The sequence below is a fragment of the Chiloscyllium plagiosum genome, chromosome 2 (assembly GCF_004010195.1).
Source record: "Chiloscyllium plagiosum isolate BGI_BamShark_2017 chromosome 2, ASM401019v2, whole genome shotgun sequence".
NCBI classification, from domain to species: domain Eukaryota; kingdom Metazoa; phylum Chordata; class Chondrichthyes; order Orectolobiformes; family Hemiscylliidae; genus Chiloscyllium; species Chiloscyllium plagiosum.
The window spans coordinates 60,777,793-60,792,148 of NC_057711.1; the positions used below are offsets into that span (position 1 = coordinate 60,777,793).

General features: G+C 40.5%; 1 protein-coding gene across 5 annotated transcripts in view; it reads right to left on the reverse strand.

Moving 5' to 3' along the window:
- Positions 1-14,356, reverse strand: part of tmem232 (transmembrane protein 232) — a 139,549-nt gene that overhangs the window by 12,750 nt on the left and 112,443 nt on the right. For all 5 annotated transcript variants that reach the window (XM_043710462.1, XM_043710482.1, XM_043710446.1 and 2 more), the window contains one exon: positions 8,916-9,006. In XM_043710462.1, the coding sequence (XP_043566397.1) occupies positions 8,916-9,006 (91 nt within the window). The remainder of the gene's footprint in view (positions 1-8,915; positions 9,007-14,356) is intronic.

A 14,356-nucleotide genomic window follows, 5' to 3' on the forward strand; every position in this document is an offset into this window, starting at 1 on the left:
ACCGCCGCTCCCTCACCACCAGATGCCTGGAGGAAGAACGCCTCATCTTCCGCCTCGGAACACTTCAACCCCAGGGCATCAATGTGGACTTCAAACAGTTTCCTCATTTCCCCTTCCCCCACCTCACCCTAGTTCTAAACTTCCAGCTCAGCACTGTCCCCATGACTTGTCCGGACTTGTCCTACCTGCCTATCTCTTTTTCCACCTATCCACTCCACCCTCTCCTCCCTGACCTATCACCTTCATCCCCTCCCCCACTCACCAATTGTACTCTATGCTACTTTCTCCCCAACCCCACCCTCCTCTAGCTTATCTCTCCACGCTCCAGGCTCACTGCCTTTATTCCTGATGAAGGGCTTTTGCCCGAAACGTCGATTTCGAAGCTCCTTGGATGCTGCCTGAACTGGTGAGAAGAGGCTCCAGTCTTAAACAAGATGTAGTCGTTTGCATGGTAGCAACTAAGTACATGTTACATGGATATTATTACAAAGATTATGAGGAAGACCTAGATGGTAGATCTTACTCCCTTAAAACCTAAGCTGTTCTCCCACCATACGATATCATTGTGTGTGATATTTAAAGTATTCCTCAGCAATAACTTTTTCAGACCCTTATATCCTCATCCAACAAAGGTCACCTTTCATTCTTCTACCCCAATGAATACAGGTTCAGCCTTTTCAACCTTTCCTCATAAGGTATCTCAGGATGAAACTCAAGAGAGCTTGGGGACAAAGCGGAAAACTAAGCTACTATGTTTTATTTCCAAAATATGCAAAGTGTTTTTAAAGAAACTTTAGTAACAGAAGATCTCTCAAGCTGAACAACATACCAGCCAGTGTTGAGTTTAGACTAAAGGTAGTACTGACTAATAGCTACACTTTTGCAGGGCTTGCAAAATACCCAGTCCATCCTACTTTGGATAATATCAAAAAGATTTTGATAGTAGCCTTACTGACTCACTTGAATCCTGGCGCTATCCCTTTGGCAAAGACATTCCTGTAGAGTCAAAAATGTTCAATGGGTTCTGGCTGAAAACACGACAAATGCCAAAGAACAGCATGTCATGTTCAATGAAGGCATTTCAAGCGCTGTTGGAATCTATCTTTTAATGAAAATTTAACTGAATTTGGAACAATATTTGAAGTCAGCGATGCCAGGAGACTTCCAAATCTTTTGTTTCCCCCCCAGAAAAGACAGTCTCAGAATGTCAACAGCATAATAAAATAAAACAGAAAGTAACTATGAGCATGGCAAAAAAAGGCCAGTTCACTATCATCAAAGTTAAAATTAATTGAAACCTCTGAAGTAATCATAAGAAAGGAAAAGTACAGAATCATACAATCCCTACAGTGTGGAAACAGGCCATTCAATCCAACAAGCCCACACTGACCCTTTGAAGAGCATCCCACCCAGACCCATCCCCCTACCCTATCCCTGTAATCCTGCATTTCCCACGGCGAAGGCAGCTAACCGACACATCCTTGGAAACTGTAGGGTAATTTAGCATTGCCAATCCACCTAACATCGAACACAATCTTTGGATTGTGGCAGGAAACCAGAGTACAAACAAACATAGGAACTAGGAGCAGGAGCAGGAGTAGGCCATCTGGTCCTTCGAGCCTGCTCTGCCATTCAATAAGATCATGGCTGATCTTATCATGGCCTGAGCTCCACTTATCTGCCCTCTAACCGTAACCCTTAATTCCTTTATTGTTCAAAGAAAATCTGTCTTAGCTTTAAAAACATTTACTGAAGTAGCATATTACTTCACTGAGCAGGGAATCCCATCGATTTACAACCCTCTAAGTGAAGAAGTTCCTTTTCAAAACAGTCCTAAATCTGCTTCCCCTAATTTTGAGGCTATGCCCTGTTGTCCTAGTTGAAACACCCTCTCTACTTCTATCTTATCTGTGCACTTCATAATTTTATATGTTTCTATAAGATTCCCCCTCATTCTTCTAAATTCCAATGAATATAACCCCAGTCTACTCAGTCTCCCTCAGAAGCCACCCCCTCAACTCTGGAATCAACCCAGTGAACCTCCTCTGCACCCCCTTCTCCACCTTTTCTCAAGTATGGAGACCAAAACTGCACGCAGTACTCCGGGTGTAGCCTCACCAGCACCCTGTACAGCTGCAACATAACCTCCCTGCTTTTAACCTCAATCCCTTTAGCAATGAAGGACAAAATTCCATTTGACTTCCTAATTACCTGTTGTACCTGCAGACCAACCTTCTGTGATTCATGCACAAGGACACCCAGGCCCCATTGCATAGTAGCATGCTGCAACTTTTAACGGATGACTTCACATTTATTAACATTGTATTCCATCTGCCTACTCACTTAAAGTATCTATCTTCCTGCGCAAGATTTCACAGTCCTCTGCACACTTTGCTCTTCCACTCATCTTAGTGTCATCTGCAACCTTTGACACACTACACATGGGGGTCCCTATCATTTGTGTAAACTGTGAATAATTGTGGTCTCAACACTGATCCCTGAGGCACACCACTAGTCATTGATTGCCAACCAAAATAGCGCTCATTTATTTCCTCCCTCTGCTTACTGTTAGTCAACAAATCCTCTATCCATGCTAATACTTTCCCCCTAACACCATGCATCTTTATATTAAGCCTCTTATGTGGCACCTTGATGAAGGCCTTTTGGAAATGTAAGCACACTACATCTACTGGGTCCCCGTTGTCCACTGTGCTCATAATGTCTTCACAAAATTGCAAAAGATTAGTTAAGCATGACCTGCCCTTCATGAACCCATGCTGCATCTGCGCAATGGGACAATTTCTATCTAGATGCCTTGCAATTTCTTCCTTGATAATAGACTCAAACATCTTCCCCACTACAGAAGTTAAGCTAACCGGAAAATTCCCAATCTTTTGTCTACTGCCCTTTTACTGAGTAGCATGGTGGCTCAGGGTTAGCACTGCTGCCTCACAGCACTAGGGACCCCAGGTTTGATTCCAGCCTCAGGCGACTGGCTGTGTGGAGTTTGCATATTCTCCCAGTATCTGTGTGGGTTTCCTCCCAGTGTTCCGGTTTCCTCCCACAGTCCAAAGGTGTGCAGGTTAGGTGAACTGGCCAATCAAAATTGTTCATAGTTTTCAGGGATATGTAGGTTAGATGCATTATTCATGGAAATGTAAAGTAATAGGGTAGGGTAATGGGTCTGGGTGGGATTCTCTTCGGAGGGTTGGTATGGATTTGTTGGGCCAAATCGCCTGATTCCACACTGTAGAGATTCTATTTCTAATTCTAAACAATGGCGTCACATTTGCTGTTTTCCAATCTGCTGGAACTGCCCCAGAGTCCAGCGAGTTTTGGAAAATTACAACAAGTGCACTTGCTATTTCTCTCTCCATCTCTTTTAGTACCATGGGATGCATTGCATCAGGGCCAGGAGACTTGTCTATCTTTAGCTCCATTAGCTTGTCCAACATTACCTCTTCCATGATAATGATTGTTTTCAGGTTCTCACCTACCATCGTCTCCTTGTCAATTACTGGCATGTTATTCAAGTCCTCCACTGTGAAGATATGTCACAAAAAACCAATTCAATGCCTTGGTCATTTCATTATATCCCATGACTAAATGCCCCTTCTCATCCTCTGAAGAACCAATGTTTACTTTAGCCATTCTTTTTCGTTTTATATATTTATAGAAACTTTTGCTATTTGTCTTTATATTCTGAGCTAGTTTTTTCTCATGTTCTATCTTACTTTTCTTATAGCCTTTTTTGTGGCTCTCTGTTCACCTTTAAAGCTTTCCCAATCTTCTAGTTTTCTGCTCAGTTTGGCCACTTTGTATGCCTTCTCTTTCAATTTGATAGCCTCCCTTATTTCCTTAGAGACCCATGGCAGATTACCTCTTTTCTTACAGTCCTTCCTTTTCACTGGAATATATTTATGCTGAGCAATTTGAAAAATTGCTTTGAAAGTCCTCCACTGCCTGTCAACTGTCCCATCATGAAGTATTTGTTTCCAGTTAGCCAACTCCTTCCTCAAGCTATTGTAGTCTCCCTTGTTTAAGCACAGTACCTTCACACTCTCCATCTGTATTCTAAATTCAACCATACTGTGATCGCTCCTTCCAAGAGGATTCCTAACTATGAGGTCATTAAGTATTCCTGTCTCATTACACAGGACAAGATCTAGGATAGCTTGCTCCCTCATCAGTTCCATTACATAATCTTCAAGAAAACTAGCATGGATACACCCAACAAACTCCTCCCCAACGCTACCCTGACCAAACTGGTCCCACCGATTGACATGTAGATTAAAATCCCCCATGATAATTGCCATACCATTTTTACAGGCATTAGTTATTTCTTTGTTTCTTGCCCGCCCATATGTGATGTTATTATTTGCTGTCCTGTAGACTACACCTATCTGACTTTTTTTCTTAGAATTTCTAATTTTCACCCAAATGGATTCAACCTTATTGTCCTTAGAACCTATATCAACTCTCAGTACCTCCCTGATGTCGTCTTTGAGTAGTGGGTGGCACAGTGGTTAGCACTACTGCCTCACAGTGCAAGAGACCGGTTCAATTCCCGCCTCAGGCAACCATCTGTGTGGAGTTTGCACATTCTCCCCGTGTCTGCGTGGGTTTCCTACAGGTGCTCTGGTTTCCACCCATAGTCCAAAAATGTGCAGGTTAGGTGAATTGGCCATGCTAAATTGCCCATTGTGTTAGGTGAAGGGGTAAATGGTCTGAGTGGGTTGCTCTTCGGAGGGTCGGTGTGGACTTGTTGGGCCAAAGGGCCTGTTTCCACATTGTAAGTAATCTAATCTAATCTAATCTAATCTAATCTAATCTAATCACCACCCCGTTACCTTCCTGTCTGTTCTTTCAAATAGTCTGATATCCATGCATATTTAACTCACAGTTGAGACCATCCTGTAACCGTGTCTCTGGAGGAAACCCACATAGACACGGGAGAACTTGCAAACTCGATACAGACAGTTGTCCAAGGGTGGATTCAAACCTGGGTCCCTGGCACTGTGAGGTAGCAGTGCTAACTCTAAACATGAGTTATAATCCAAAGTTAAGGATTATAAAACATGTTAAAGGAATATTATTGGGCTTTGTGTGTGGGAAATCATTTCTCATGAACTTGATTGAGTTTTTTGAACAAGTATCAAAGAGGATTGATGAAGGCAGAGTGGTAGACGTGATCTATATGGACTTCAGTAAGGCGTTCAACAAAGTTCCTCATGGAAGAGTGGTTAGCAAGGTTAGATCTCATGGAATACAGGAAGAACAGCCATTTGAATACAGAACTGGCTCAAAGTAGACGACAGAGGATGGTGGTGGAGGGTTGCTTTTCAGACTGGAGGCCTGTGACCAGTGGAGTGCCACAAGCTGGGTCCACTGCTTTTTGTCATTTATATAAATGATTTGGATGTGAACATAGGAGATATAGTCAGTAAGTTTGCAGATGACACCAAAATTGGAGTGTAGTGGACAGCGAAGAAGGATACCTCAGTGTACAATAGATCTTAATCAGATGGGCCAACGGGCCGAGGATTGGCAGATGGAGTTTAACTTAGATAAATGTGAGGTACTGCATTTTGGAAAAGCAAATCTTAGCAGGACTTATACGCTTAATGGTCCTAGGGAGTGTTGCTGAACAAAGAGACTTTGGAGTGCAGGTTCATAGTTCCTTGAAAATAGAGTTGCAGGTAGATAGGATAGTGATGAAGGCATTTGGTATGCTTTCCTTTATTGGTCAGAGTATTGAGTACAGGAGTTGGGAGGTCATGTTGCAGCTGTACAGGACATTAGTTAGGCCGCTTTTGGAATATTGCATGCAATTCTAGTCTTCTTCCTATCAGAAGGATGCTGTGAAACTTGAAAGGGTTCAGAAAAGATTTACAAGGATGTTGCCGGGTTGGAGGATTTGAGCTACAGGGAGAGGCTGAATAGGCTGGGGCTGTTTTCCTTGGAGTGTCAGAGACTGAGGGGTGAACTTATAAAGGTTTATAAAATCATGAGGGGCATGGATAGGATAAATAGACAAAGTCCTTTCTGTGGGGTGGGGGAGTCCATCACAAGAGGACAAAGGTTTAGGGTGAGCGGGGAAAGATATAAAAGATACCTAAAGGGCAATGTTTTCACACAGAGGGTGGTGCGTACATGGAATGAGCTGCCAGAGGATGTGGTAGAGGCTAGTACAATTACAGCATTTAAAAGGCATCTGGATGGGTATATGAAAAGGAAGGGCTTAGAGGGATATGGACCAAGTGTTGGCAAATGGGACTGGATGAGGTTAGGATATCTGGTCGGCATGGATGGGTTGGACCACAGGGTCTGCTTCTATGCTGTGCATGTCTATGACTCTATGATTCTATAACTTATCTATTTAGCTTTGCTGGTTCACATCTGCAACTTTTAGAACATGTACGTGTTGAGAGAAAAGTAAGTAGTTGGTTAGCTGTAAGTAAAATATATATTATTAAAAATGTACATTACTAAAATCCCACACATTACAGAGAAATGCACTAACATCTCTGAATAAGTTGATCAGAAAAAAGTTTTTTTAAAATGACTCTTGCAAATACTTCAGAAGAATGGCTATATATCATAGTTCACTTGTGATATTTGGAAGATACCTTTTTTAAAATAACATCAAATGCAATATTAAATATTTATTTTACTGAGAGGTTACATGTCCTTTTGAAATTATGAATAATAGAACTCCAGCTTTCTTCGACAAAATGATCGAACATTGGGACAAGAATTAACTTATCAAAGAGCATCAGTATGGATTTATGTGGGCAAGTCATTTCTTATTAATCTCATTCAATTTTATAAGGAAATTATTATAAGCACGAGTAAGAAATTAGTTGCTGTCTAAATGGACTTCCAAAAGCTACGTCACAAGAAGAATAAATGAGAGTCTGGAATTGGAAACTTGGAGAAAATGATATGGATTTATGTTTGGTTAGGGGGCAGGTCAGGGACTTGGTTGTCTGTGTATTGTGTGTTGGTACAGGTGCCTTCAGGGATGATTAACTCTCTTCCCCCACCAGTCAGAAAGACCACCAGATCTTTCTAGGTGATACTGCAAGAGACAACTATTTCACAGCAAGGATAAATTGGGGATTCTCCCCTGTAATTAAACCATTCAAATCTTCCAATTTTGTTTAAATCCTCACAAACTCAGTCTCTTCAACCTAAATGTAAATTGTCACTTGTGTATTGCGTGGACATCTATGAGACCAATACCTTTTTGCTTAAGTCGCAGGTCTAACTGTCCCTATCTTTCACTCAGGTGATGGAAATATATGCTGAATATCTATTCCTCCTCCTATTACTTACATTCTTAATTCCTTAATTTTACCCTAAACAATAGGTAAAGTCCCAAAATATAACCATCTTACAAAATTCATTATTGTAATGAATGAATGAAGGTGTCAGCAGCATACAGTTATGCCAAGGGCAGTGTTGGTACTGTTAGGGAAGTTGAAATCAGTAGCATTCATGACAGTGTAGGTATGTGCTTTGAAGGGATCAAATACAGGACCAAGGTTGACAATTGTTTGGTTGAACCAGATAGTTTTTACAGAGAAGGATGGAGTCAATGACTAGGGAACACAGACTGACTGACGACTTTCCAAATGACTGACGACTTTCCAAATTTCACTAGGAGGAATTTTCTGCTTATCTAGTACTGGCTCTTGGATATAAGATCAGAAAATGCTGGAAATGCTCAACAGATCTGGCAGCGTCGATGCAGAGAGAAAAAGAGATAATGTTTTAGGTCAATGACCATTTGTCAGATCTTGTGGATCATGTCAATAGATCATCAACCTGTAATATTAATTTTGCTCCTCTCTCCACAGATATTCCTGATGAAGGGCTTTTGCCCGAAACATCGATTTTCTTGTTCCTCGGATGCTGCCTGACCTGCTGTGCTTTTCCAGCACCACTCTAATCTAGACACAGATACTGTCAGACCTACCAAGTATTTCCAGCATTTTCTTATTCTATTTCAGATTTCCATCATCCAAGTGTTTTGCTTTTGTGCAGGATGTCAGACGAGCATCCTGGCAATTTAGAGTGAAATGATTTAAATGAGGTTGAGAGAACTGGTACTGAGACAGAAGTTGATGTTGCCATATGAAACCTGAAGTATTTTTGGATTACGTTGCCAAGGTTAGCTGAGAAATAGGAGGAGACTAAGATCTTTGGGGAATCCAAGAGGTTATGGTGCAGAAATGGACCCCATGTTGTCAGTGCCATCAGCAAACTATTGTACAGCAGGTAATTCCCTTGTTTTTATTAAATTATATTGGGACAGGCACATACAGTCCCACCAAAATGGACAATGGAGGAAAGACATCTGAGGAGGGCAGTGAAGTCAACTGAGTCACACACTGCAGACAGGTTAAACTTGACAAAATAGCTGTTTATTACATAGAAAGAGAGAAATCTGGAACACATTCCTCAAAAGAGTTGCGGATTGTGAGTCAATTTAAGTTTCAATGTTGAAAGATTATTGTTAGTCAAGAATGTCAAAGAAAATAATTGAAAGCATCATGAATTTTTCATGAGTATAAATATTGCAATATAAATGTACTTTCATCAATTTATTGTTCTCAATTGTTGATTGATGGCATGGTACAATATTTCCTTAGTAACCTTGGAGCATTTCATTACAAGATCTGTGTAAATCATTTGCTGATATTGTAATCATTCAGGTACAAACATTTTGGTCTTCTTACAAAGAATAACATTGCAGCAATTAGCACAGCACTGTGTTGGTTCAACAAACGACATTTTTTTAAACTGAACTGATAAGATTCAATTAAAATATGCAGCTTCTTAGAAGCAAAAATGAATACCAGTGTAACTTGTAATTACTCTCAATGAGTTTTACTGGCAAAGTAAATTACCTGATCTTCCACTATTCTCCGCAGATTGAAATTTGTTCGAGTGTTAAAATCAGGCAATAATTCATGATCTTGTGCTAATGTTATTTCTTGTCTGAAATAAAATACGATATGCATAATTAGGTCAATTTAATCTCAAAAGGAATCGAGAAGAATCAAAGAGTGTGTTATATTCAGCACTATAAGGTGAGGGGGAAATCTTGTTTTTACTGTGAGCAGTGCCTAAGGAAATGGTCTTTAATTAAATCTACAAACATTTACAAAACAGAGAAGGGTTGATCTGATTTCCACCATCATGTTGCAACATGTTATTGTGTTTTATGTGTCAGTTTAGGATTGAATTCCCTGCAAGTAGCTGCTACCAAGTTAAACTGCTCACTCTGATTCATTCTTTGCACTATTAAAAAGCTTCATTTGAAATAAAAATAGCCCATAAATATACAAATGAGTACTGTGCATGGTGATTCAGGAAATACATTGCATTTTACGTAACTTTAAATAATTAAGGTTTAGTTGCACTTAATACTAGTTTACACATTTAAATGCACTCAACCCAGTTATATGAGACAAGTACAAATTTAAAATGCTACAATGGAAATTATAAACTTTCTTAAACTAGTCACCTGAGCAGATAAATATTTATCCAATTTATTCAACAACTTCTTCTTCACATAATGTAGCAAGTATGAAGATTATAACTAATTCTTCTGTTCATTTCATCCACATAACTATTTTAGTTAGTCCTATGAAATATTGCAGTGGAACAATTTGTTAAGGGCTACTTTAGATTATCATTGTGACTCACTCACTGATAATGTTAGTATATTTTGAAAGCTGATCATAAGAAAAGGGGTGAAGAAGAGCAATACTTCAGTTGCTATGTATCCGGACTTATAAAAATCATATTTCTTGCTTATTTGGAAATAACAAAACATCTGTCAAAAGAACTGTTAAATTTTCTTCATGATAACGTATTTAAAATAAACATGAGAACTAATGGAGCAGTATCTATCCATTACTCAATTTTAAATCATTATAACTATGGACAAACATTCTAGACAGAACTGAATGACACAACACTGGTAGGAGTTAACCAAGTCAGCATCACTGTGAAGCATATTGGAGAGCAGGCCTATGTGAGAAGGCAATTGGTATAGGTATAAAAAATGAGAGAGAGAAGTTAAAGTGAGTGTGGGTCTATTGGTAGATGTGACTGGGTTATTTATAACTGGGAACAGGTAAATGGCAGATAATTTATTGCCTGGATATTTATGGATTGCCTTTGGGTTATCCAGGGTATTTCCTCTGCCACAAGAACGTAGACTTCACCTATAAAGATCCGGAGACCATTAGCTGGAATATGAACATTGAGGTTCTAGAACAGACTCCTGATTGTACACCTACAATAAGATGGCTACTGGACATCACTCTATCAAAAATGTACTGCAAACTTGTAGCCAATGGGCATGTCAATGTAGAAAGCATTTCAGGAGAATACGGCACAGAATTCTTGGAGGTAACAAAACACAAAACCAAAATTAACCAATCTCCAGAATCTGCCATATACATGCTTGGCCATGCCTAATGAAGGGATCACGAACCTGTTCAGCTCTCATTGCTCATATTGAGAAATGTATATCCCATCGATGGCAGACCCTAACCCTCACTTCACCTTCTTTTGACATATTTAAGCAAAACACTATTCACATATATACCATAATTAGAACAAAAGACATTGACATCTGTTAGGTCAAAAGTTGGGTTTAGATTCAACTATAGACCCTTTGACTTTAGCTTTGTGCCAATAATTAGCCATTAAATTCACTTTTTTCTTTCCAAATATTTATAACTTTGCTACTTACAGCATTTCGTTTTTTCATTGTTGTCTTTTTAATGCTTTCTTTCTATTTATTTGAGTTGGAAATCAATAAAATAAAAGTGTAGTCTTTTTTAATTTGTTCACAGCCCCAACTCTAAAACTAACAAAACTGACGAAACTCTATTAGGTACATTTAGAGATCATTGCTCACTGACATTCAATTCACCCTTTTCAGCTAGAGCAACTTGCCAAAGAGTGAAATGAAAACAGAAATTGCTGGAGAAACTCAGCAGGTCTGGTAGCATCTGTGGAGACAAAGCAGAATCAACATTTCAGCTCCACTGCTGGTTGCACGGGTAGTGGACGCCCCACCTCTGCACTATTTTATCCTCTATTCTCTAGGAGGAAAATATCCCATAACAGAACATAGAACATAAAACAGCACAGCACAGGAACAGTTCCTTATCCATCATAATGCCATTCTAAAGTAAACCTATCTACCAGCACATGGTCCATATCCTTTATATCCTGTGCCTGTTCATGTGTCAGTCTGAATGTCTCTGAAACATTGGTATTGTATCTGCTTCTACCACCTCCCCGGCAGCACATTTTAGGCACCTACCTCCTTCTGTGTAAAAAAACTTGTCTTGCACATCTCCTTTAAACTTGCCTCTTTTAACCCTAAAACTATGCCCCTGGTATTTGACACGTCCACCCTGGGCAAAAAGATTCAGACTAATCACCCTATCCATGCCTCTCACAATTTTATACACTTCTATCAGGTCACCCTTCAGCCTCCAATGCTCTAGCAAAAACAATCTAAGTTTGTTCAACCTTTTCTTACAGATAACACACAGCAATCCAGGAAGCATCTTGGTAAATCTTTTTTGCACCCTCTCCAAAGCTTCCACATCATTCCTATAGTGTGCCGACCAGAAATGCACACAAAAGTTTTATACAGCCTTGTCTTATTTCTGTTTCCTAAACTTTACATATGCTACCTTTCTCATTTTGACTAAACTTTCAATATCTCTTGTTATCAAGTATTCCCAAATGTTGCCATCCTTATCCTTTATCCTCACAGAAACATGATGGTCCTGAATTTTGATCAACTGGGCTTTAAAAGACTCCCAAATCAGATGTGGATTTATCTCAAAGACAGCCACCCCAATCTATTTTTCCCAGCTCCTGCCTAATGCATTTGTAATTTGTCTTCCAATTTAGCATTTTCATCTGAGGACTAGTCTTACCCTTATCCTTAACTATTTTAAACTTACAGAATTATGATCACTGTTCCCAAAATGCACCCCCGTCTCCCATCCCCCAGTGAAACTTCAATCACCTGGTCAGGTTCATTTCCTGATACAAGATCTAGTATGGTCTATTGGCCCTTCCCTAATTGGACTATCTACACTTTATTTCAAAAAGCCCTCCTGGAGGTACCTAACAAATTCTGCACCATCTCCGCCCCTGGTACTAAGGAAGTCCAAAGATGTGCAGTTTAGGTGAATTCTGAATTAAAGTGGTGCTGGAAAAGCACAACTGGTCTGGCAGCATCTGAGGAGCAGGAAAATCGACGTTTCGGGCAAAAGGACTGATGAAGGACTTTTGCCCAAAACGTTGATTTTCCTGCTCCTCGGATGCTTCCTGACCAGCTGTGCTTTTCCAGCACCACTCTCACCACTCTAATCTAGACTCTGATTTCCAGCATCAGCAGTCCACACTTTTGCCTAGTTTAGGTGATTTGGCCATGCTAAATTTCCCATAGTGTTCAGGGATGTGTAATTTAGGCGCATAAATCAGGGGTAAATGTAGAATAAGTAATAGGTAAGGGAATGGGTCTCATCAGAGGATCAGTGTGGACTAGTTGGGCCAAATGACCTGTTTCCACACTGTAGGGATTCTCTCTACTTGAGTCCCAGTCAATATGGAGCAGAAAGTGTCAAGATGGGTGGTGGACTGCCTAACATGTGACTCCTCACCCCTTATGAAGAGATAATCTTGACTTTGACCACTGCTGAAGGGCTTTTGCTCGAAACATCGCTCCTCGGATGCTGCCTGAACTGCTGTGCTTTTCCAGCACCTCTAATCCAGAATCTGGTTTCCAGCATCTGCAGTCATTGTTTTTGCCTGACTAACCATGTCTAATCCTCTGGACTGGTATCTGAGGCTACCCGTGACGTATTGTGCCAGCACCTCCTGACTGAAGGTTATCTGCCTTATCGAGTGATGGAGTCACACAGTATGGAAAGAGATCCTTTGGTCCACCTCTCAAATGCTTCCCAACTTTCCCAAACTAAACTACTCCCATTTCCCTGTATTTGGCCCAAATCCCTCTAAGGAGAAAGTGAGGTCTGCAGATGCTGGAGATCAGAGCTGGAAATGTGTTGCTGGAAAAGCGCAGCAGGTCAGGCAGCATCCAGGGAACAGGAGAATCGACGTTTCGGGCATAAACCCTTCTTCAGAAAGAAGGGCTTAAGCCCGAAACGTCGATTCTCCTGTTCCCTGGATGCTGTCTGACCTGCTGCGCTTTTCCAGCAACACATTTCCAGCCCAAATCCCTCTAAACCTTTCTTATTTATGTACCTGTCCAAATGTCTTTTAAATGTTGTAACTGTACCTGTATCTACCACTTCCTTTGGCAGTTCATTTCACATCCAAACCACCCACTGTGTAAACAAGTTGCCCCTCAAGATTCTTTTAAATCTTTCTCCTCTCACCTTAAAAAATGCCCTCCAGCTTTGAACTCCCCTACGGCAGGGAAAAGATCTTTGCTATTCACCTTTTCTATGCCTCTCACTGGTTTATAAACATCTATAATGTCATCCTTCATCCTCCTACATTCCACTGAAAAAAAAAGTCCCAACCCTTTCAGCCTCTCCTTATAATTCAAACCCTTCAGTCCTGGAAATATCTTTGTAAACTGTTTTCTGAACCCTCTCCAATTTAATAATTTCCTTCTTATAATAGGGCAATCAGAACTGTACACAATATTCCAAAAGTGGCCTCACCAACGTCCTGGACAACCGCTTGATGTCCTGACTCCTACACTTAATGATCTAAGCAATGAAGGCAAGCAAGCTAGGACTGCTGACAAATATGACAAATTCCCTGGCTTTGTGTCTTCGATAAAGGACAAACAATAAATACATCAGTAGTCCTGGTGTTTCTGCCTGAGGGCTAAGGCATAAAAAAGGTCAGGTAAAGTAGGGATGCTGAGAGCATCCAGGTAGTCTCAAAATCAGCAAGCACTATGACAGCAAGAAAACAAGATAGAAATGCAGTCTAGCCCCAGACTATGAGTTGATTGGTTGTCCCCATGCACAAAGTGTCCATGCTGGAGAATTACATTGCACCAATTAGCGCAGCACTGAAGTGTAGAAGTGTACTGTCAGTGGGTTGGAGATGTGGCATGAGGGGTTTCAAGAGACTGACATGGCTGATGCCATTGCCTGTGAATATGGAGTGAATGTAGCAAGTGCCCATGGACCATGCCCTGAGGTTTTTGTTCCTGGTGTCCAATAACTGAGGTAACTGAGTCAGTAATGAGCTGAAGTCAGCAATTCCTCTTTTGACTTCCATGTCAAGAATCCTGAGTGTGGTTCACTCACAGCAGGTGATAAGA